Here is a 26165-nt window from a genome sequence, read left to right on the forward strand (position 1 = left end):
ATCTTTAGCCTGCTTGAGATGTAGAGGATCAACAACATCATTAAGCATTCTCCTTAAGCAATTTATCTTACTACACCTTCATCACACACACTCTTCCCCTTCCTGTTCTCCTTCCTCCCATCTCAGCTGCTGCTCCTCATCCCCCCCTCCAGTTTCCATGTCATCATCTCCTCCCCCTTCTCCCTTCCCCCACTCTAAGCCACTAGCCGGCGATGTTGAACTTGGTGACCTCTGCATCCGAAGACATACAGCACAGCTCCCCTCCCTGTAATCCTTCTCTTACCTCACCCTCCCCTCCTCCGTCTCCATCTCTCCATCCATCTTTCCCTCCACTCTCTCATATTGTGCTCTATCCTGTTTTCCAAAGGCAGCACTGATGTCACACATCCTGAAAACACATGTACTCATGGTACTGTAAGCAGACTATTGCTCACCAGCGGTGCAGAACTCGATGATCTCGCTCCACTCGGAGATGGCGTAGTCCCCGTCGGGCTGTTTTGACGCGGTCTGGACGGCCACGGTGTACTCTGTGCGCGGGCTCAGGAACCAGTGGCCCCGAACCGTCATGGGCAGGGGCACTGCTTTGGCTACCAGCTTTGTAGGAACATCCTGGAGGGAGGGAAGGAGGGATGGAAAAAGAGGTGAATGATGACAGGAGGACATTAGTCAGAAAGAGATAACTCCAGTTATGGCTTTCTTTCAACCACTAGCAAGGATTTGCAGACACTTGCTTGTAAACACACACATGCACACACTTCATGTAGGTGGCCGACTGCAGTTTTTACCTGTAGCTGCCCTTTTGTTTATGTATGTATACTATCCTGTACACTATTCACCCTCCCTCCCCAAACCTCAGTGGGCCTTAGCAGCTCATTGATTGGACCAGGAGCCCCTGCCTAGCAACAGAGTCAGCCCATTCAGCCACCAACACTGTTGCTGCACACCAAAATCAAAATACTGGTACGGGGTCGCCTGCGAGGAAGAGGAGAAACACTCAGCTGCACAGCGCCCAGGAAGTGACTGCAGGAAGAAAAGGAAGGAGGCTGATGAAACAAGGCTGTAAGATTGTCTGACCGTCCACTGAAAGAGCTGCAGTCGCCCTGCTGCTGGTTAAATTACCCTCAACCGTGTGAGTGCCTATTAGAGCTCGGAGCAACGGCTCGCTGTGGGGTCTTTGAACAAAACCACCTTGAAGCGAGTCTTTTTTCCTCAAGCATTAAATAAAGGTTACTGTAAGGTAAAATATGGTGCGTACCTGTGTTTCAGCTTCAAATCAATCGTTTAAGGTTACAATGGATTATCATACCTCCAGATGTCTATAGCATCGCAATCACTAATATGATAATGAAACTTGAATAAATCCATTTGTTTGAAGGAGATGTTTTCAGAGTAATATAAAGTAGATATTAGAGAGACAGCTTATAATATATAATTAGAAAGACTAATGCCAAGTTTTTTTTAATTTACTGAAAGATTCTTTTAATCAAAGCAAATATTTAAATAAACGTATAATCATTTATTTCCTAATCATTTGAATTGTGTGTTTTCTTTTATGCAAAAAACCCCACTATAAATGACAATAAAGTAAAAGGACAACATTTTGAATTTTTGACAGTTATAATGTTATTAATTATTAATTATTTAAATGTGAAATTGCAATAAAAATATTTTGTCCCTAAAATCTATGAATAATTGTGATCTCAATATTGATCAAAACTAATCGTGATTATCATTTTGGCCATAATCGTGCAGCCCTAATCAGTAAACGCAGCATCATAGAGTAGAAATAACAGAAATGGAGAATGTATATCGGAACGTCAGATTGAACACAAAGATACCCTTTCCTTAAAATTTGCATTACTTTTAAATGTACATTATTTATTAACACTTAATTTTAATTCACTAAAGTACTGTATGGTCCGTTTACCTGGGTACAGACGTATATGTGCGGAAGTAAAAATCAATATTGCCCTCATTCTCACAATATTCTACAGCCGACCTTCCTCCACGAAAAATGTACAGAAGGACTTAAAATGTGTCAGATTACTTTTGTTTTAGGACTAAATAACGATCAAAAGAATTATTCACTTGATTTATAATGGCACATTGCCCAGTTTGTGCTCTCAAGGCTCATTGTGATTTTTCTCACACACTGATTCATTGACACAACACTTCTTATTCTTGACACACTTCTTCCGTATTTATGAAACGCAGCAAATTCTATTCAGTGAGACTACAACGAGAGGCCTTTTGTTGAGTCATCTCTCCGCAATGTTACCTTTAAAAGGTGTTTATCTGTGCTGATTCAAGGGTTACCTTGTGTTTGAACTTGTTTGAGTTTTTGTTCTCCTTCTTGTTCAGGTCAATGAAGTAGTGTGTGATGCGCTCCTTGCTGCGCGGCTCCATGTCCCAGCAGATCTTGAAGGAGTCGCAGGTGATGTTGCTGATCTTGATGTTCTGAGGAACAGGGAGCTCCTCCAGCTCGGAGATGCTGCCGTCCTGGGATTTATTTCCTGTGTAGAGGAAAAAACAATGAGCAACGTTGATATAAATCAATGTCAAATAGAACAACAATATCCATCCATTATCTGTGACCACTTATCCTATTCAGGGTCACGGGGGGGCTGGTGTTGATCTGAGCTGACATTGGGTGAAGGCGGGGTACACCCTGGACAGGTCGCCAGACTATCACAGGGCTGACACATAGAGACACACAACCATTCACACTCACATTCACACCTACGGGCAATTTAGAGTCAACAATTAACCTAACCTGCATGTCTCTGGACTGTGGGAGGAAGCCGGAGAAAACACACGCTAACACAGGGAGAACATGCAAACTCCACATAGAAGTTCCCCTTTAAGGCCCTCAGCCGGCCAGCGGGTTCAAACCCAGAACGCTCTTGCTGGGAGGCGACTGCAAAACAATATATACCAAAATAAAATGATATGGTTCATATTTCCTTTGACAACACACATCGTGTTCTGGCCTGTGAAGCCTATTTAAATCAGTTTTGAATCTTTGCTTGTGAGGAGTGGGCTACGTCCGGGTCTGAAAAGTGAAGCCAATTCTGAAGTGCCTTAAACTTTCATTCTTTCTAACAGCCAGCAGGGGGCGAACCTCTGGTTGCAAAAAGAAGTCTGATTGTATAGAAATCTAGGAGAAAATGACTCTACTTCTCACTTGATTTATTAACTCTGTAAACATTGTAAACATGAGTTTATGGTCTCAATCGCTAGTAGCGAGTCTTCTTCAACCATGATGCTCATTTCGTAAATGATGGTCCCATTTAGAGTAAAATAGATGATAAAGTAGGGTATGCTTTAGGGCGTGGCTACCACGGCGTTCTCCGGTCTGGGAGTTGTGTTTGTTTTCATCGTAGAACTTTAATCCTTTCACAATGTTTTCAGTTCATGAAATTTGATATCAACATTTTGGCCTAAAATGTCTTGCGTTTGGTTGTACTTAGTGGCACCCTCTCGTATCACTTCTGGTTGCAAAAAAACATGATGCCGATAGCCAAAATGCTGAACTCGAGGCTTCAAAACCGCAGTCCACAAAACAATGGGTGACATCACGGTGACTACGTCCACTTCTTATATACAGTCTATGGTTGTGAGACATTTATCAATGATTGTAAATCACATCTTTATAATCTGAGAAACAATAGGCCATTTTAAGTCAGTAGTACACACCTTTTAAACCTTTTATTCAGCCCTTCAAAATATCTTTTGTTTCTCTTCTGTCTTACATACTATAAACCTCCTATACTACTGCATTTTCTCAGTAATTATTCCACAGGCAGCAATAACCGTAGTATATCCACCATATCACACACACACACAACTGACTGTGTCGCTGACTACCATATATGTTGCCATGGAAACACATCAGCCCCTCTACACACTCACACACCTATCTTGCTTTCCAGAACATACGTGGCATTAAATATTTCAAACGCTGCTGATTGAATCTCCTCTCCTCTCAGAAGAGATGGGTCCATTTATAATCAACAGTAAGATATATAAAAAAACTCAGCTACCACACTGCAGGCAATACACATGAGCCTTTTCTAGCCTATTTGACCTAAACAGAGAGGCCTTTGCAACATCGTTTTCCATCAAATAAGTTGATAAATCTTACATTTCTCTGAGCGGCATAGATGTCATGCATTAGTCAGATCCCTTAAGTAACACAACATGTACTGTACATGTAGCGAAGGCGTACGACCCAAAGTGCACACTGAGGACAGTGAAAATGTCAAAACAGGGTTGAATGAGAGCTTTGTAGAATTAGGATGAATATAGACCTTGCGCCACACTCGAGGACGCCCACTTGGCATGGCAACAATGAGTTTTCTGTGCGCGTTGCGGGGTCTAAACACGAGAGTGCGTAAAACACAAGAATTTGGGAGTAGCGCACAACACGGCTGGACACTATAGAGAGCAAACAATGGCAGGAGCGGCGGAGCATGGAACATCCATCTCCACTCATCAGCTGAGAGAGGGTTGCATAAAAGAGTTATCCCATAATTGGGCTGTGTGGACTCTCCTGTCTCGCCTCCGCATAACACTCAAACAGTGAAGCGTTTGTAGGTTGATTCATTTTAGGAAACCAGGAGGTAATTCCAACACCCAATGTGTATCGTGCCCTTGACTGTAGCCTTGCACTTTTATCCAAGCGTGGCTCTTTTTTTTCAAATCATGACTTATCACTGTCTTTAAAATAACATCCCCAAGAGACACATTTTTTTTTAGCACCAGATCAGACCAGACCCCCTGCTTATTTCTGTGCTAATCCCTAATCACAACTAGTTGATGACCAAAAATAATCCTCTTTAACCTAAAAAGAAAGACCTCCTATTGTTACGTGCTTGGACCATACCATTAATATATCTTATGCACTTGTGAATTTAGTGTGGAAAGATGACTTTTCAGTGAACAGACAAATATTTGAGATTTTTTTTATATAAATCTCCACACAATAAGTTGGTGTATTTAAAGGGGAACACCGCCTAAATTAAGAATTCCAATATGTTATTTCCATGGCCTCGGAAAGTTCACTCAATATGTGTGAACATGAGCTACTCTCTCTCAAAGCCAGAAACCAGAGAAGCAAGCCTCAAACTTGTGAAGTCTGGAGCTGCTCCATAGACAATGAATAAGAGACTGATTTTGTGGACCCACAAAATGTTTCTTTTTTTATACCAAAGCGAGCTTTATTCTATTGTAGTGTTGTCAGCTGTGAAACAGAAAATGTACCCAAATATACTCAGATCATTCCCCTGGGTGCTCTCAGTGTCATCTAGAACATCTCTCCCCATTCACTGTCTATGGACTTCCTTACTTTATACCCTATGAAATCACAGGTTTGAGTTTAAGCACTCTAGTTTTTGGATTTGGGTGAGAGCTGTTCATGTTTACTAATATTTTTTTGGACTGTCTTAGACCATATGAATAAAATGTATGAATTTTGAAAATTGGCACAGTTCCCCTTTAAACGCGATTTTTTATCTGGACTTACTGCACATGGCATACACTAGATTTTAGTGGCACTTCCTGAGTGTGTAAAAATGTAAACAGGCCAGAAGTTAAATCCTCAGCCTAACTGCATTACACTTGGCTCTCAGACCTAATGTAATGCGGGCACTCCTACACCTCTGTGCTTTGATTTGTTAAAACATCTCATCCTGCTGCTGGTCCACATTTAAAGCCAATCTCATTATACTTAAACCCCACTGAGCAGATACGTTTGACTCAGCCTGAGAGCAGACATGATGGAGCAGACCTCTGTCGGCTCTAGCAAGTCAGCGCGAACCAGACGGTGATGTCAGCACTGTAACAACACTTTATAATGCTGCCCTTTAACAAAAACAAGAAAAACACCAGGCTTGCCGTCATTCTCTGACATACTGTGTGAGGGAAATATACTCAAAGAAAGTTAAATAGTTTTCAAAAATGCTTAATTGCAGAGTTCCTAAAAAAGCTGAGTAATAGTCAGTACAAGTGTATTTCAAATGTGGACATTATTGCATATTTTATAGGAAGTATTACGACTTCAGACAGCCATTTGTGCCAATTCATCAGAAGCATTTATCATTGATCATAGATCATAAATCTTAAGTTTTCAGGGCACTCATTCTATCTCACATTCTCACTTTCAGGACACCATCAGTATATGACACGGTATGAAACACTAACTAAAAACAAACACCAAAGATGAAAAACCTGCTAACTCAGTTGTTATATAGTGCCTGAAGCAGAGCAACTTCCTTGCCCTTAAAGTGTTAATGTCAACACTGATGTTTCCCTTAAAACCTCCCCATGCAGGTCTTTTTGCCCTACAAGCTCCTTGTGACTCCACAGTGCTGATTTAGCTCCCCTCCCGTTTACTCTAATACCTCTCCTAATTAACCCGCAAATGGAGGCATTACACAGACACAGTGGAGCTTTACAAATGCAGTCAGATATTGCTTACATAATACTCTTAAGGCTACGCAGTCGAGCTAAAAGTGATGTTATCTGGGAAAACAAGTCCTGGAGGCTTGAAGGTTTACTGAGAAAAAAATCAAAGGAAATGCTCATGGGACAGACAGAAATCTGCAACCACCACTATTCATTGTTCTCTAGGGTTTTAAAAAAGGGGTAAAAAATATAAAACAAAACAAAAACAATTGAGCCAACATACTAAACTGAGCTGTCAAAGTTAAGACGATAATAAAATGTTAACGCTAATTTGTTTTAACACCACTAATTCTTTTGACGCATTAATGCGACTTTCGATTTTTAGGCTGTAGCAAATTTTAAAGGTAAAGTGAAGATACTGGTATCATATGAAACTAGAAAACCTAAGGAATCCATTGGTACCAACCATGTCATGCTTGCTTGTCATGAAGGAGGCTAAATAACGCTCCAAACTTACACTACATTTTTACAGACATGCCTGTGAGGGTTTCTGGACAATATTTGTCATTGTTTTGTGTTGTTAATCGATTTCCAATAATAAATATATACATACATTAGCATAAAGCAAGCATGTTTGCCCACTCCCATGTTGATAAGAGTATTAAAAGACTTGACAAATCTCCGTTTAAAGGTACATTTTGAACAGATACAAAAATGCATGATTTATTTGCGATTAACGGCGATTCACTATGGACAATCACTGTCAGCCCAGATTGACAGCCCTACAAAATACATAAATAGAATTACCTACAACTTGATGGCTCTAAATATGAATTTGAATACACTCATGAATACAATGGGTACCAGGTAGTCTTGCCAGCAGGTAAATAGACCGGCACAGTGCTAAGCTGCGCTCTGAATCCTCTGGGACTCTGAGAGCGCGGGATGAAAAATGGAGGAGCGAAAGCCAAGCAGGATGAAGGTCAGGCGGTAAGGGAGAGAGTCAAACCTTTTACAATCTCACACAGGAGGCCTAAACCCTCAGTCTGACTTTAATTTATACGCTAGTATTGTACCTCGGCTCTCGCTGCTCGCATCAAGGTTGCTAGTGTAATATTAATTTTGTTGAGTCATAATTTACCATGGAAGCCATTATACTGTAATGAACTTGTCTTATTATTTATTGCACTGTATTATAATGCTGTGCAGGAGGCGGAGGATTGCCTCATCATGATGAAGCAGAATGTGTGTCAGTTTTTGAGCCCTTGCTTAGGAGCTTAGGGAGCACAGATTACTCATGCTGTGCACGTATGTACAGAGGGTTCAAGATGACATAGGAGCACCGTATACATGCTTGAGCAGAAGTATCTGCCCTATAGCAAAATAATTCAAATTCAAAAGATGGAAAGCCTATTCTGATGAATCTGCTAAGCCCTATCAAATGGACCTTATTGGGTATTGGCCTCAGCATGCAGTCAAATGCCAAAGTGTGGAATAGCAACAGATGCAGAAGGATCAATAAAAATCTTGTTAACATGCATATGTAGGGCCATCCTAATGGCTCTCTGTGATAGGATTTGTTCCAGTCACACCTGGCTTGATACCGTGAATTACTTGTTAGAACTCTTTACCGGTGAGAGGAAAGTGATTTGATTTCCATTCAGGCCACCCGCATAATGTAAACGTATTCTCTCTCACTGGTTGTTGGTGATAAAAAAAAAAAAAAGTGTCCACCGTGCGAGACTATGGTGCTCCATTTGAAGGTCCACGCTTCTTGATTTCAAAACTTTCTGTCAAGGTTAATGTTGAAAAATTATTCTGCAGAGTATCGTTGGCGGATGTGTTGTGTGCAAAAAGAATTGACAGGTGATGGTAGTACTGATAGTTTCTGACTGCACTCACTTCAGACAGACGAGCCTCCTTCTTTTTATGTTGGAGTGATAGGTTTAGAATTGAACTGTAGACATGAGCAGTGCTACAGACACTCACTAGACATCGATGTTTGCAAGCCTTTGAAAATCACGCCTTTGTTCCTCTCAATGCACAGGCTAGACTGAGACAGAAAGCATAAACAATGCTTGCACAGTCTGTGGTTCACCTTTTGCACATCAATAAGGCCCTGAAGAGCAAACACAAAACCCAGTAAAGACACTTTAATAACGCAACCTTTAGGGATAAAGTGGACTCTAAGAGGTTCAGAATCGACCCTTCCCTATTCTTACAAACTAATTAAATGAAGAAGACCTTCAAGGAGGACAGATCTGCTTTTCTAAACTTGTCCAAAACCAGGATGAGTCATCATTTCTCATTTGCATAGAATTTGAATTTCCAAACAACAGGCTGATGTAAAATCCTTCAACTAGCTTGAATAGAATCTTGTGTAGAAGGATTTTATATAACAGCAGTCAGGGACTTTAAAAGACAGACAAAAAGAAATCTAGCATAAATGTTTGAAGGGGATTTCGAGGGCCAGACTGCTCTTCAATCAGTCTCGAAGAATGTTCAGAACTATGTGACACAGTAAAGTCAATTGCAAGTGAATATATTATGCAGCCAATAAGTGGCTGCATAATATGTACTTGAAGGTCTTGCCAGCACAGTCATGGTACACAACTGCTCCCACTGAACATTGGCCAAACTAAAATGTCAGCTTACTCAGGCGATACTGTACGTCATAAGGACGGCCTGCTGTTGTATCATCTTGGAGCATATGGGATAAGCTCTACACAAGTTATCACAGGATTACATTCTATACAGGACTAGAGTCTACGGCCTTGCTGGCAGCTCTCTGAGGCTGTACTATAGAGTGCTACAGGATGAGTCCTAAAACCCAGAAATTAGTTTTAGCACTTCCGGTTCCCTCGTCTGGAAGTCAATGTTTTTTTTTTAATGGGTTTTTAGTTAGATGCCTAAAATAAGGTCTGTGGTTAACACAAGCTGAAGAGATTTTAACGTTTTATCTTCAACGACATAAAATACATCTTTACGTGTCTTAAAAAAGGCGTTTGCTAACAAGCGGCTAAATGAGACAAGTAAACGTCATCACAGCGACTCATCCACCTTTACGGCCCCGTTGTGTATACTCGCGCTCATGCGACCGTGGTGTAGTTCATTTATAGCCTAACGTTAGCTTTTTACTTCTGGCGATTGCATTCACACTTCAAAAATCATAAAAGTGGTGATAATTTGTGAAGATTATCTTGCTTAACAAAACATGTAAGTATCATAAATGTGTGTTTGCTACAGAGCTTACGTTCTGCAATAATCCAAAACCCAATGGAAAAATCTCATTGGCTTTTTGTCAAGGGAACCCAAGGCGATGCTAACTTCCTGGTTGGTCCACAAAAATACGTCATCCCTGGAGCACTCTCTTGGACACAGCGGTGCTTTGGGCTAAATGCTAACGTCAGCATGCTAACACACTGGTTGTGTTTACCATGTTCAGCATCTTAGTTTGGCATGTAAGCACACTAACATTTGCACAATTCAGCTAAGGCTGATGGTAATATCACTCATTTTTTAGGTATTTGGTCATAAACCAAAAAATATTGAACTTATGATAGAACTATGTGAAAAATGAAGGGATACAATTCGATGTGAGGGGATGTCTGTACCAAATTTCATATCAATTGATCAAATTGTAGTCGAGACATTTGACAAAAAAAAAAAAACACAAAAAACACAAATATCATCCTCATGGTGGTGCTAAAGGAAAAGTCAGGGGATGATCACCAAAACCAGGAGACTTCATATTCTGGGGACCATGGATATCTATACCAAATATCATGGCAATCCACTCAACAGTTGTTGAGACATTTCAGTCTGGACCCAAGTGGTTGACCAATCAACACTGCCATCTATAGAGCCACATTGCTGTGGCTATTAAAAATATTTTTATAATATCTGAAATGCATAACATTTGGCCCCTTCACAATCATTTCTCCCACTGCCTGTTTAATCTTGCAAAACTTCCTCTCAGGGTATTGAAAAGTAAAGCCTTTTGTTCAAGTGTTACAGCACTGCATTCAAGAAAACAATGCCATTGTCGAGTAATTGGCAGGCTCAACACTGAGGGAGCTTTTTCTTCAACTTGAAAGTCACTGGTGAAGTTAAGGTACCTTTAGCAGAAGGTTTCCTATCTATCCATCCGTCCGTCTATCTGTCAGTCTATCCATCATGGGCACACACTGCCAGACTTGGGGTGTCACAGCTTGAGCAACAGTATTTCGGGCAGAGAGATTTTAGACACAGTACTCGGTTGCATAAATGGCAGCCATCCATCATGACAACTTAATTATGTCAGCGGCCACAGCACAAAGGCCTTGCAAGACATGCAGTGTGCATTTCATAATACACAACACTGTTAAGTACGCACTAACTGTGGATATAAAATCAAAATGGTGGTCCAATTCAGCCTCGCAGAGGTTGGCGGCAAATTTGCAACCAGTACAACATCATGGAGGCACTTCTGTCTGTCCCCAGACATCCGCACACCAGCAGCTTCTGTAACCCACTGCTCATCACTCTTCGCAAAACATTCCCTACCCCACACTTATTCAAGTCACAACCCCGTCACATAACCGCACCATTGAAGCTGCAAAAGCCCCTCTAACACCGGGGACACACAGAAACAACTTGAAACAACATTTCTTTTGTGCATTGAAATGCTCAAACAGTCGTCAGTGTGTGTGTGAGAGAGCTCTTTCCTACAGACAGTAGGCCTACTGAAGCTGCATGCATTTTCATTTGCTTGGTCAGCGTAGGCACAAAAGCCTCTCATGCTGACAATTAAATATTAATGGATTTAGGAGATAAATTTAGAAGTCTACGTGGAGCTGAAAGGAATACCGTCCTTGGGAAACATACGCATTGACCAGATAATAAAGCGGTCCATTTCCAAGAAAGCTGGAAACCTGGGCTATGCAGTCATCTACATAGGGAGTGGCAGGGGAAGTGCAAAGTTGACAGTATTTCTGGAGGTCATTTTAAGCGAGAAACTGCTACATCAAAATTCAGGGGTTGGTGAAAATAGCAGAAACACTACAAAGCATTCTCAACATCACAAGCTTCACTTAGTATTTCATACAGGAGTACTGGATTGCAATTTATAGCATACATATTGTGTCCATTGTGTGTCTGTCAAAACCAAATCTTAGTGATCAGACTGAAAAGAGCAGATCATCTGCATAGCAAGGTCCGTATCCTACACGTGAAGCTGAAGTATGTTGCCTACAGTTGGGATGCACCGATACTGGATCGGATATCGGGCCGATACGGATTCAAATAGCGGCATCGGATATGGTGGCGATGGGGCTGATCTATTCAATTCAATTCTATGTTTATATACTTTATACATTTGATACTGTAATTTCAATTCCTGTTCAAGTTTTGACCAATTTGTTGCTGCATTAAAAAGGTTTACCCAGGCAACCTGATAGCTTAGTAGGTAGAGCGGGCGCCCATATAACAAGGTCGAGTCCTAACCGCGGCGGCCTGGGTACCGAATCCAACCTGCGGCCATTTCCGCATGTCGCCCCTTCTCTCTCACCCCCTTTCTAAACTGTCCACTGTCCTATCAATAAAGGCTTGAAAATGCAGAAAATAATATAAAAAACAAAACAAAAAAAGGTTTACACTTCAATTGTAATTCCTGTCAATTTTGAAGATATTTTTTACCAAGTTTTTGGTGTACGATTTATTATTTTAATAAAGAACAATTAAATAGATATATATATCTATGTATTTACTGGTCACATTTTCTTTTACAAAGTTAGAAAGCAATGTTTAAGTCAAGTCTGATGTTGCCTAACACATAAAAGAATGATCCCAGTCACTTCCACACAGTGAGGCATACAGCTTGCTTATTCATTAAACACTGGTATCAGATCAGTACTCGGTATCGGCCGATACCCAAAGCCCAGGTATCGGTATCGGTACCAGGAATGAAAAAGTCAGATTGGTGCATCTCTAGTCCACAGTATCCTAATTAGTGAATCTGTGCATATGGTATCCAATAGGCAATATGGGCAGATTATAATGGCGCTGGCATGCATTGTGTAGTGATGATACTTAAACTGCACAAATGATAATATGAGTAGTACACCATCTACAGTACATGAACTATCTGAACTAACAATTCTAAAAATGACACTGCTTCACGACAACCACTAATTGTCCTGCATAATCTGCACAGAAGGTGGACATTGTTGCTGTGTTGCTCCATAAACAGAGTGTATGTGGGTGTCTCAAGGACACACAAACACTATTTGCATTGGTTAATCCACTTGATAAATAGGAAAGTGGCTGCTGTGCCTGCAAAAGGCCAGCAAACCTGCAGCAGGAAGCACAAAGCTGGCACAGGATCCATGGAGAGAAGTCCAGCCCTAGCCTATATACCATTATTGAAATTACAGCTTTAGGATCAAGCCAACAAAGCACTAAGAGGATATAAACTGTGTCCTGCTGTATTACATTATGAGGAGCAGCCCTGGCAGATGATGAGAATGAGGCGGTGGTACAAAGACTGCACTGTGGTCAGATGCTGGGGGTCCTTTGGAGGCTCAATGAAGGCACATCATTGACTCCACTAACTCGCCAATCCAATTACAGATATATCAAAAAAGATCTAGTATAGCTAAAAAAAAAAAAAATTAAACCCATTGGGCTGTGAAAAAGGTGTGATCTCATTTCATCGCTGTAGGCTATGTGACTTAATCTACAATCTTAATTAAAATCTCTGTGACCTGTGCATCAGATGTGGAATCAGTTGTGTGTAATTGCACTGATGGGTGTGTAGGGCTGCACCGCCTGTGCACACACACGTGGGTGCAGCCATGTTTGAGCCTCTCATTCTCTCCTGATGATGACTTGCTTTTTTTTTTTCCTCCCCACCATTAAATTCACATCAGGGTCCATGCAGCCTGCTCCTGTGAAAAACTGCTCATCCTTTTTTAACATTATAAAAAAAAAACAGCTTATAGATTCCTTCTAAATTTATAATCAAATTTGCTTTGTTTGATGGTATATATCTAAAAAAAAAACTTTTGAATTTAGAGAAGTCAACCACAGACTATATCCAGCATGGATGCAGCTGGATGACTTTGATGAATTATAAATGGAAAAGCAGGAGGAGAGTTTTTCTTAAGTTGAGAATGGTTTTATAAGATTAAAAAAATTGCAATCATAAAAAATGTACAGGATGCAATGCACTATATGTGCAAATAAATCGATTATGGCAACTCCCTTGACAAAAAGCCCATCAGCAGCAGCGGTTATAGGCGGGGTGGCTGCATGCTGATCTCTGTCCATGTCTGTGGTGCTGAAATAAAGACACTTTAAAATGGTTTTCCTCAGCCATGCATGTTCAGTTTGCATGTTTCTTTTGAGCAGAGTCCCCTCTCTCTTTTATATGAATGAACAAAACCTTGATGCCACTGTTAAGACACTCAGCTATTCCACACACGCACAAGCGCAACATCCCGTATATGCCTTCCAGACACACAATAAGGGTACAGATAAAAAGCAGAATGCAATGCAGAAGCTGACATTAACAATAGGGCCTATTATAATGCACCGATATTATGCGCAGTGAAGAGCAAAGACAACCTTTCTCTCCTTACCATCTCGCTCGCATAACTGGATGGCGTCTAAGCTCAGGTCCTTGATCATCCCCTCGCAGGGACTTAATGGACTGGTGAGGTTGTGCGCCAAACCCGGTACCTCCATCTCTCTGCAGGGAGAAGAAGAAGAAGAAGAAGAAGAAGAAGAGCCTGGTGGATGATGATGTTAACTGGTTAAATAGCGTTATAAAATATCGTCCACGGGTTCTTGCACCAAAAGCAAGGCTTCACACGTTCGTCAAGAATGGAGAAAGAGAAAGAGAAACCGGTTTCCAGTCAGTCAGTCAGTCCTCTCACACACAGCTCTCCTCTCCTCTCCGTCTCCTCCTGGGTGGTGCGGCTAGTGGCGCGTCAGCGGAATCGTCACCGGCGCGCACAGCACAAGCAGCCAGTTCAGGTTTTTTGCAACAACGTGAAGCATAGCAGCTCCAGAAAGAGATGCGTTTAAAAAAAAAAAAAAATGCACGAAGCTCAAACTGTTTCTATCTTATTTTCCCCCCGTGTGCATGCAGCGCGTCAGATCCACAAGTGTGCGCCTGTGTTGTTGTTGTTGAACATGAATACTTCAGCGGATTATAGCGCAGAGAGACGCTCTGCAAATTCAATGGTTTTATTATGTAACCAGATTATAGCCCGGTGTTTCCCCTCCGGTTTAAAGGTCTCCATTCGGTCCTATTTCACGTTCAACGTCATCCCAAACAAGGGGCCTCTCACATGTCCTTATTTGGTGAGGTGTATAGTCCTCTCTTGCAGGAGACGCAGGTGCCAAATGGACCCTACAATAATGAGCTGGCATAATGAATGAACCTGCTGCTTTTCCATCTTATAGACGTTAATGACACATAATAAAATGCTAAAACCCTGTCAGTTCAGTCAGAAAACCATGCTTCATGCTTGGCTGTGGGGCGTTATGTGTTTATATAATTATCTCCCCCCTACTATACTACACCCTCTTTATCAGTGGCTCACAGGAACAGGAGTGCCAAGGCATTAAAAAGGTCAAGTGCAAGGGGCAGATTGTGGCTAAAACACACTGAAGGCTGCAGGCAGCCTCTTAATAAACACTGTTGGTCCAATGCTGAAATCATTTCTGTTATCATAATGGAGTCATATTTCCTAAAGCAGCATTGTTTCCTCTCCATTCAGGGGAGCATCATGTCACTTTCTATTTGTTGTTCTGTCTTTCAGTGTTACACAAGACGCCTGAGGAGGCCGAGTGTTTATCTATTCAACGGATTCTGCAGCTGAGCACTGGATGGGACCCCTGAGTCATGCTGTTTCAAAAGCGCCGCACTAGTAGGCTACACTGCGAATTATAGGAGGGACTGCCACCCTACCTCATCTCTGTTGTGACACAGCATCATCACTATCTCTGCCTCTATAAAGTTGGTACAGAGAAAAGGAGGGAGCGTGAGCATTACATAATACACCATTTCTATATTCCAATTCCTCATTTGTAGATACAGTAAAGTAGTTGGTGATTCTCATGCACATTTTGGAGGATTTTAAAAAATGGGGTTATAGCAGGCAGGCGAATTAAAATCCTGGTAAGCTCATAATCACTGTGGCATTCAGTAGGAAACATATCAGACGCACCACTGAAGTGCCTGCATCTATTCCACGCTCAGATTTCATGACTGCGACGCTGCATCGGGCTCAAATGTCCTGCCTGGGAAATACAATTCATTAAAAGTGAAGGTCAGCATGCAGATCTCTCCGTGCAAACGCAGAGCCATCTGTGTCTGAGGAGAAGATGCTGCGGGATATCAATATCGACTTTTGAAAGCAATGTTATTTAGTGTAAAGTTATATATAGCATTATGATTTTTATCGTTATGCATGTCTTACCAACTGCCCCACCTGCTGTCTAAGATGGCTTGATTACTAAAGAGCTTTGCACTGATAGCCACAGATTAACACAGCATCTGTTTGAATGACTGTTTCCACTATAATTGCATAAACCAGTGAGTAAGCTCATCAAACGTCTACGGCCAGTCATGGAAAACATAAACGAAAGGAACTAGAGCACAGCTAATGGTACACAAAATTTCAAAAAAGCTCATTGTTATGTACGGCATCACCTATTTCTCTTTGTCGGCCTGTCTCCCTTCCCCTCCCCATCTCCCTGCTCCGCCTGCTGTGCTTATCTGGTACGGGAGAGGAGGAGGAGGAGGAGGAGGAGGAGGAGGAGGAGGCCGACCGATTCTGGAGGGTTCCATCTCCTCCTACCATCCCTCTCTCCACCCAGCCGTATCCCCTCCAGCGAGAGTCATCATGCGTTAGCGTCAATGTTTCCAGTAGAGCTGCAGGAAGACGAGAGAGAGAGACACTGTGTCCTTTGTAACACACACCCAGCCAAGTTCATCCCCTCCTCCCTTCTCCACCTCCCCCCCCCAAATCCTTCCCTCTCTTTACCTATACCTTTTTTCCTACTTCACCTTCTACCGTCTTTATCTCCTTTTCTTTCTGTCACTTTTCCTACATTCTCTCTGCTGTTCATATAAAGTGCATATTACTAAGTGTGCATTTGTGTGTTTGTACACTGCAAGTCATGGTGTGCCCTGTATTGGCAGTCCACTCCGATTTGCTCACTCTGCTGTGCTTATAGAGCTCAGATGCCACGTGGACACACAGTGACAGATGGGGGAATAGCAGGGAGAGAGGTGTACTGTAGTAAAACACATGACTGGATCCTGCTATCTTACCAGCTACAGCGGTAGAACATAACTAAACACATTTACTCAAGTACTGTACAGTTTTAGGTACTTCAACTAGGGATGCACCGATCTAACTTTTTCAGTCCTGTTACCGATACCTGGGCTTTGGGTATCAGCCGATACCGAGTACCGATACCAATGTTTGATTAATAAGACGTATGCCTCACTGTGTGGAAGTGACTGGGATCACTTAAACATTGCTTTCCTAACAAATACATAAATATATATATATATATATATACATATATATATACATATACACATTTACTGAATTCTTATTTATTATTAAAATGATAAATCACACACCAACAATTTGGTAAAAAAATCTTCAAAATTAACAGGAATTACAACTCAAGTGTAAACCTTTTTAATGCCGCGACAAATCGGTCAAAACTTAAACAGAAATTCAAATTCCAGTATATAATGTATATAGAATATAAACATAGAATGTGAATATATGTGAATATATGTGAATATATGTGAATAGTGAATAGATCGGTCCCACTGTATACTTTAATTTTATTTCAGAGACAAATGTACTTCTTACAACATTTATTTGACAGCTTACTGGTTGCAGATATAAAATATTAAACATATCATCATTTTATAAAATCTGATGAGTTGTTGTAGATTAAATTATAATAGAAAATGTATGTTGATGTAAAATATTTATTTGCATCACTGTGGAGTAAATATGGCAGTAAAACAGTCCAATATTTTAAAGGTGATAAATGCGAGATTGGGAGCATTTCTATTGCCTCCGCACGGCTCTCAACATGGCGACGGCTGAGCCGGCTGCTAGCAGCTAACGGTGCTAACAGTGAGAACAACGGCAACAGTGCTGACAGAGCTAACAGTGTTAACATGGTGGGTTCTGCGATGACGCCGTCGGTCGGGATGGTGTTATCAGCTGTAACCGCCGTATGAGAGCAGTGCAGAGCGGCGGCCAAGAGCTAGCCAGTGGGGCACGCTCACATGCATGAACATGCACTAAAAGCATGGAGAAGCTCGGATTACAACACACACAGAGAGAGAGCAACTTCATTCTCTGCTCAGGTAGACATTACTCCTCTATATCATATATATTTACATAGCAAATAGTTGTTTGCTGCTATAATATTGCTCTGGATATCGTATAGAGCATTTTAAAATCAACTGACAACCAAAATGAGAAAGCAGGCCAAATAGGTGTGAAATTTAGAAGGATGAAGAAAAAAATCCAAATATCCCTCTCATCATATTCACTCCCTGCTTTCTACGTTTTCCTCCCACACACCCACCCTGCAGCCACCACATCCCTCCTCATCCAAGAGGTCAGTTCTGAGCCAGTATATGGAGCACAGGCCACCACATTTTACATTAGCAGAAAACAATACTGAGTCTCCGGGGTTCAATGTGTGTGTGTGTCACAGCACAACACAAACACATTTGTCTGGGGGAAGCAAATGAAGCGTGTCATTGATTTGCAGTGTGAACTCTGGCCTTAGCTTATAGCTGCAGTTTGATTGATATTGCCCATGTGTGCCTCAGTCTCCAAATGAAATCTCAGTTTGTCTGAGCTTTTCAGGAATTATACGCCTTCACCTTCTATCCCGGTTGTTGCAGTAAAATCTAATGAATAATGAAATTCATTGCTATAAAACACGCAACAAGCCCACATGTTTAATCAGGAAACACTAATTAAAAACACGGATGTTAATAATGCAATTAATTAAACTGATAGGAGTGTGCACAATATAGGAAAAGCTTAAAGGAATAGTTTGACATTTTGGGAAATATGCTTATTCGCTTTGCATGTTTGTAAGATAAATATGTAGCTAGAGCCTACAGCTTGCCTGGCTCTGTCTGAAGGAAACATAATCCATCTACCAGCACCTCTAAAGCTCACTGATTACTCGTTATAACTTGTTTGATAAATAGGAACAAAATCCAATGTGTAAAAACAACATTTTGTCATTTTACAGGGGGTCATGCGCTTAACTATTTCTTGTCTGGTTGCCTCGCCAAGAAAATAGTGGACTCATCACCCCCAGTAGAACCACAACTTAGCCAGATTAAACAAATTAGACATATACTGGAAAAACAAAGTTCGGAAACTTGTGTTTGGTCGATTATTTCTCTGTTGTTACAATGCTAATGGTCATTGTATTTTACATCGTTGGAAAGCCTGTTTATTTACCTTCGCAATGATGTCCAACTTGTAAGGATCATGCATTTGTGGGATGAGCAGCACAGCTGATTATGTGGGTAGCGCCCAAGAAAAATTTGCCAAAATGCTCCGTCAATGGTAAACAGTGTATTCTCATAAGGCTACCAGGAAGCCTGCAATGACTGCCCTTCACCGTCCTTCCCGTTTGCGCTGGTGTCGACAACACAGACAATGGAACCTGAACATGTGGGGGAATGTCATGTTCAGTGATGAGTCCAAGTTCTGTCTGCGAAAGATGGATGGCAGGGTCAAAGTATGGAGACGACGTGGAGAACGCTATGCTGATTGTTGCACCGATGGAGTAACAGCTTTTGGTGGGGGCAGTGTCATGCTGTGGGGCGGCATCTCCCTCACTGGCAAAACAAGGCTTGTCATCATTGAAGGCCATCTCAATGCAGTGAGATATCGGGATGAGATTCTGCAGCCAGTGGCGATCCCATATCTCCACAATCTGGGACCTAACTTCATCCTCCAAGAAACAACGCTCACCCCCACAGAGCCAGGGTTATCACAGACTACCTCCACAACGTGGGAGTAGAGAGAATGGAACGGCCTGCCAAGAGTCCAGACCTCAACCCAATTCAACACTTGTAGGATCAGCTTGGGCGTGCTGTACGTGTTAGAGTGACCAACAAAACCACGCTGGCGGACCTGCAACGAATCCTGGTTGAGGAATGGAACGCCATCCCACAGCAACGTGTGACCAGGCTGGTGACCAGCATGAGGAGGAGGTGCCAGGCTGTTGTGGCTGCGTATGGATCTTCCACCGCTACTGAGGCTCCTGACGGTGGATTCAATGAATAAAGTGTAAAATTGCTAATATGTCTTGTTTGTTCCTTGTTACTGATAGAGAGTTCAATCATCCGATCCACCAAACAACTCAAAACAAGAGTCAATACCAACAGGAGAATACACTGTTTACCATTGACGGAGCATTTTGGCAAATTTTTCTTGGGCGCTACCCACATAATCAGCTGTGCTGCTCATCCCACAAATGCATGATCCTTACAAGTTGGACATCATTGTGAAGGTAAAGAAACAGGCTTTCCAACGATGTAAAATACAATGCCAATTAGCATTGTAACAACAGAGAAATAATCGACCAAACACAAGTTTCCGAACTTTGTTTTTCCAGTTTATATGTAAATTAGTGAGCTTTAAATGGTGCTGGTTGGTGAGTTTTGTTACCTAGAGGCTAATCGCAATCACAATTTTGGCTTCCCACAATTAAATGAACATGGTCGACTGTGATATTGAAGTTTAAAATGCTTCGCTCATAGAAAACTCTGCTGCATAAATCAAGCACTTCTTAAACAAACAGCTAGAGGTGCACCGTCAATCAGCAACTGATCAAAGACGGCCCATTTTCTGCAGTCTCATATATCCTATTTTTTGCCGGTCACACACTTGTGAAGCCGCCACATGATGGTCTTACGTCGGCACACAGTGGCACAGTCAGTAACGTCACACACATACACACACACACACACACACACACACTGCAATTCGTCACAACTGCAAGTCCATAATAAGCTGTGGAGGAACAACCTTAAAAACATTAAGAACAACTAACACTTATTATGTTGTAATTCATTCCCATGCATGCTGCTCAGAGTAATGCAGTGACAGCACGGAGCTAAAGAGCTCCGTTAACGGAGGTTCCATTGAGTTCCATTATGGTGCATTCAAGCTCTAAAATTAGAATTGAGCGATGGCAAATTATAACGCTATCATGATGCGTTCAAATGTAATCTTGTTAAATGTAGTTTTTGGTGAGAAACCTGAATAAATAGTTCTTTGAGGAGATGTTTTCACAGCATGAGTAGCTATTAGAGAAAGAATTATGACCTGTTTAACTTCCTAACACTAGCTCTAAACAGCTAATTAGAGCTACTTGTGTCAAGATTTTTTTTTAATCAAAGCAAAAATTTATATGAAAATACATATCATTTATTTTCCTAATCATTTGCAAATAACCACTGTAGACGACAGTATTAAAGTAAAAGGACAGCATTACGAATTTTTGACAGTTGGAATGCAGCGCAACATGGAAGTGAAAGCAGCGCTCTGTTTGTTTAAATGTGAAATTGCAATAAAAATATTTAGTCTGAATAATAATAATCGTGATAAATAATTGTGATCTCAATATTGATCAAAATAAAAAAATATAATTTTGGCCATAATCGTGCAGTCCTACTAGAGGCCAGATCTGTCCTCTGTTTCCAGTCTTTTATTCTAAGCTAACTGGCTTCTGGCTCTTGCTTCATATTTAGCATACAGACATAAGTGGTATCGATCTTCACATCCATCTCTTGGCAACAAACGAATAAGCACATTAACCAAAATGTTCAACTATTCCTTTCGGAGGTGTCATGTATATGAGAAGTATTTAACAGTTATACCTCATCTTGAAATTGATGTTTTGTCATGAGCAGAATGGAATAGAGGAACTCAGGGTCTGGCTCTAATGAAACCTGGAGGTGGAGGTTGGTCACATCAGTCCTGAAATTACAGCAGCCCAAAGAGGTCAAGTTTTACATTCTGACAGCATCAAGACAATTGATTAACAAACAGAGGTAGAAGTACAGTCTGATTGGTAGGAGGACCTCTCGTAAAGTGGCGGTTTAGGTGGAAAAAATAGTGAGACAGCAACTAGTCTGGACAGATGCAAAACAAGAAAATTACAGGCAACGAGTTTGTATGTATGACATATACATGCTGTTTTGCTTCTGGAAGAAGTTTGCAGATGGCTAATTTTAGTACACTGGGAACCAAAAATGTTCCAGCTGCTGCTTGCCAAGCAAACAGAAAGCCTGGCACAGGCCCCGCCCCGAGGTAAAAAAAAGAAAAAACAACTCATTCTTTATACAGTTTTAATTTCATAACCATTACCAAAAAAAAACATTGAAGAAAAACATAAAAGTGCATGACAGTTGCAAAACAATTTACAATCTAGTGCAAAATGTATAACATGTTTTTTCAGGGTGTCACTGACGCCCTGACAAAGTTCCAGTGGATGAGTTTTTAGTGCGAAAGCCTAACGCGTAGGCCACACTGCCTAGCCTCTGCCCGTGTGCGACGGCTACCTCACTGAACGGCTCGCACGTGTGCTGTGTCCACACCGGCCAGCTCTATGAGTTTCTACATCGAGTTAGCCTTACATAATTCATTATAAATGTTATTTATATATACTGTATTTTAAAAGCTGGTATTCCACTAATTTATGGAGCCATGCAAGTCCCTACATTTTCCACAAAACACCGTCCTCACAATAAAAGAGTTGTTGAAAAAATAAAGGGACTCTGTACCTGAGGCTGTATATAAGAAGTGGACGTAGTCACCGTGACGAGGGTGGAGCTAAGTACAACAGGACGCTGAATAAGACCTAATAATAAAATAAGACCAAAAAGGTGCTTTTTCAGAGGAAGTACACAAAAGCAAAAGACATCATGACAACTGTATTTGAATTCAGTAGAGAAGTCAAAGAAAACAACATAGCGGTGTACTGTATACCTTTGTCCATGCACTCATCATAATAGACACTAAAATAAAAACATGAAATTCCAGTTCTTAGTCACATTGGTTAATGTTACCTCCGTATCTTGTGTTGCGATGCTGCTTCTTCATTGGAGTCCTGTCAAACGCTGCTGTTGTTACTTGGGTTCTCACTGATGATCCTTTTGGCCCTCACAGGAACTGCTGCTGTCCTCATTGCTGTAGCCCCTGTAGTCTGTATTTCTCTTCTTGTTTTCTGTTTTTTTCTGTGTGTGTAAAAGAAAAGAAATGGCATCATCAATGTGTTTTTTTTTTATTCTGTGTCTTGAAAAAAAAGGCAAGCACGAGCAGTGAGGACATTTAGTCTTGTTTTGAATCAAGCCTTTGATTCTTTACTGGAGTTGAACGGTTGCTGTCTTTACTGGAGTTTTCTGAGGAGCTGCTATTGTTGTTATTTGGGTAGCAACAGAGGACCCTGGTAATTTGCCATCATGCAACAGCAGGACCATATCTGATTTGTGTGTGTGCCTGCCAAGGTGAGGGGAACTGCTGAATCCCAAATGTGGTACCCTTTTATCCGCTTAATTGCTCGTTCAACAAGAATACAGAGTCTGGCTATAGAAAAGGAACCCATTTGTTTGTTTGTTTGTTGTTATACGTAATGTGTGCATCATTTATAAGAAAAAAAATCTAATGAACATATTGTTAAAAAAATATATACATTTTAGAGATAGAAGTTCAAAGTCATAAATCTCATATACTCATCTCATACTTTTTTACATTTATTTTTACTTTATTATTTTACTTTTTTTTATTTAGTAAATGACTTGAATGATTAATTTAATTAAAACCAGTCAGAACCAGTGGTGGGAAGTAACAAAGCACATTTACTCAAGTACTGTACTGAGGTACAATTTTGAGGTACTTTTACTTTACTTGAATATTTCCATTTTCTGCTACTTTATACTTCTACTCCACTACACCTCAGAGGGATATATTGTAATTTTTACTTCACTACATTTATAGGTTAACTTTTGTTACTTTGCAGGTTCAGGTCATTAATACAATATAGTATCAACTAATAAATTATTATAGATTATTATAGATTAAGCTACCCAGCAAAATATAAAGTAATTTGTATATTCCTTCTATTTAAAATGTTCATATTTTATATGCCTGTATTTTAGTTTTTTACTGCTGCTTCTTGTTTCTGCACTATTCCCCTTTCCTCGATGTCGTTTAATAAACACAAACTGCCCACGATGTCACAGAGCAGAGTCAGAAACTGTTTGCTCCTTCTAATCAGAAGCACCTGTGGTCACTTGCATGAGGCCTGTTAGCTACTGTGCCTACACCATACACCCCCTAGTGGCACATTACACCTCACTAAATAAAATACCACTAATAAAATACATGTATGCCTACACACCCTGAATGAAACGCTGTCTTTCCCATCCTGTTATCAATCCAATAGTAACGTAACACAACGTCACATCTCAACAGGTAAACCAACACGATGTCTTTAATGTTACCTGGTTGTGTTAGCTTGACTAACTGTAAGCATTATGCATCATAACCACTTATTTTAGAGCTTCATCTTTACAGCCTGTCGTCTATTTCTTAATTGAACAAAACGTAAGGCTATATGTGCTGATTGCTTCTTGGCTGTTGCCATGGGGATTGGGAAACGCGTTGCATTCTGGGCGAGCCGCGCTTTTTTAAGGGTAGCATGAAGGAGCTATCCTTTTCTCTTTTAATACATCCATCTCTCAAAAGGACTTTGTTTATGGACTTGTCATAGACAATAACAAAGATGACTCATTCTTGGAATTTTTTTTTTTCACAAATCCAAGTTTATGAAAGTGAAACCTAGGATTAATGTGTTTCATTCTGAGTTTCTTTCTCACATAAAAGCCCTTAAAGTCATGAAGAAACAAAAATGCATTGAAAATTCCTAGCATAATAGAAGAATATGAATGACAGGTACAGCCCCATAGCACTTCATTTAATTTATTATTATTTGAATGTATAATTTTACATATTTTATCTGTTCTTGTTCTGTCTGCAACTTGTCCTTTTACTCTAATGCAATAATCTATGAGCTATGTTGTTTGTAAATCTGAATTTGTTCAATAAAAAAATTAAAAAAACATCCATAGGAGCTATGGTAGACTGTCAATCTTATTATCTGTCACTGGTCTATTCATCTGTCATCTGTCAATTGTTCATCATCAGAAATGTATAAAGTACGTGCGACAGACAAATACCCATATAAAGAGAGGCTGACAGAGGCAAAGGGGCCACATATTACAAAATTGAAGTTAGTTAATGATATCAAACCTTACGAATTAGAAGGAGCTTGACAGTTTGCCACCCATTACAGCACCCACTAGGGTTAGGGTGTTGGTTCAGGTTTAGGTGGGGTAAAACACATATCGATGGGGAACAGTAATCGACACAACACCTGTTCCCACTGGAGATATTGAGAAATATGATAAATAACATCAGCAACCGAAGATGTTTTATGTCATGCGTTAATGCAGAATTATTTTTCTGTTGTCAGCAGGTGGCGCTTTTCCTGTTGCCTCTAGTAGAGGTGAATAGGGTTAAATCTTGTTTAAATGCCCTCAGCCAGCTGATTGAGTTGGAGGTGGGAAAAGAAAAATCATTATCAAGAGTGAGTAAGGTTATGAAAAGTGGGATTCCTGATTTAGCTTCACTTGGGGCTGGACCAACATTTCCCTCCCAAGAAAATATGCTTCCAAGGCTGAAACCAAATAAGAATAGCCTGATAATGGGTTTTGGTTATCCTGAAAAAAATGTACACTACACCAATTGCATTATTACTGCACAATCTCATACTGAAATAATGTTACTTGATGCACTAAAGAGCTGCAGATATGCAAACAATAATCTGTTTTTGTGAGATTTGTGTCATTTTGCATGAACACGGAGAAAAAGAACAGGTAGACGGACACAAAGAGCCAGACTCATCAGCCACTGTGAGCATATTGCTTATTGGATAAGAGCCAAGTGTGGTGAGGTAGCAACCAACTCACAGCTCTTCTCATTTACACCTTTCCTGCAAAGGCAAGCTGCTCATGAGAACAATATGTGACGCTGTGGACTCTGCTGGTGTTCAAGTGGGGAGGCCGCCAGGATGCAGAATAAATGCACGGTTGGGTAGTCATAAAAAGCCCATGGCTTCTTTTCTATGCAATTTAGCCGTCTTTCACTCTGCGCGCCTCTCATAATAGAACATGAAATTCAAATTAGGCATGCTGGGCAATGAGAATGATTGCCAGCTGTGCCGTACACATAATCACCCTAAGTGTGGCAAAGAGAGACTTTGATATTTTGTGATTTAATAGCTTCTCTCTAGAGCCATTATGCTTGAAGCATGTGGGATTGATTGACGGGGTAAAATGTAAGTGTATTTGTACTATTTTCTGAGTAAGGTATAAAAATTGAGATTTAATTACAGCTCTGATCTATTTATCATATGAGGAATTGGCAGCAGATACTATAATGAATGTTTTCTTAACATCCTTCCACTCCGAGCACCTCAGGGAGAACACACCAGTATTTACATCCTCCAGTGTTGTGGTGCTAACATGAAGGCGTTCTGTTTTCTTTGTGGACAATAATGACAGAGGATGAGAGAGAGAGAGTGAGTGAGTCACAAGCTGAACATAGTTCAGTGGCACCACCTGTTTTTGT

The 26165-nt window shown here is 40.7% G+C and overlaps 1 protein-coding gene across 1 annotated transcript in view; it reads right to left on the reverse strand.

Annotated features, from left to right (window-relative positions):
* LOC119495722 (phytanoyl-CoA hydroxylase-interacting protein-like) overlaps positions 1–14580 on the reverse strand; it is a 22312-nt gene extending 7732 nt beyond the window's left edge. The window contains exons 1-3 of the mRNA XM_037782480.1: positions 14025–14580; positions 2317–2513; positions 435–609 (exon numbers count right to left, since the gene is read on the reverse strand). Of these exons, the coding sequence (XP_037638408.1) occupies positions 435–609; positions 2317–2513; positions 14025–14130 (478 nt within the window). The 5' untranslated portion in view covers positions 14131–14580. The remainder of the gene's footprint in view (positions 1–434; positions 610–2316; positions 2514–14024) is intronic.
* Between the last annotated feature and the right edge of the window lie 11585 nt (positions 14581–26165).

This window comes from Sebastes umbrosus, chromosome 10 (genome assembly GCF_015220745.1).
Source record: "Sebastes umbrosus isolate fSebUmb1 chromosome 10, fSebUmb1.pri, whole genome shotgun sequence".
NCBI classification, from domain to species: Eukaryota; Metazoa; Chordata; class Actinopteri; order Perciformes; family Sebastidae; genus Sebastes; species Sebastes umbrosus.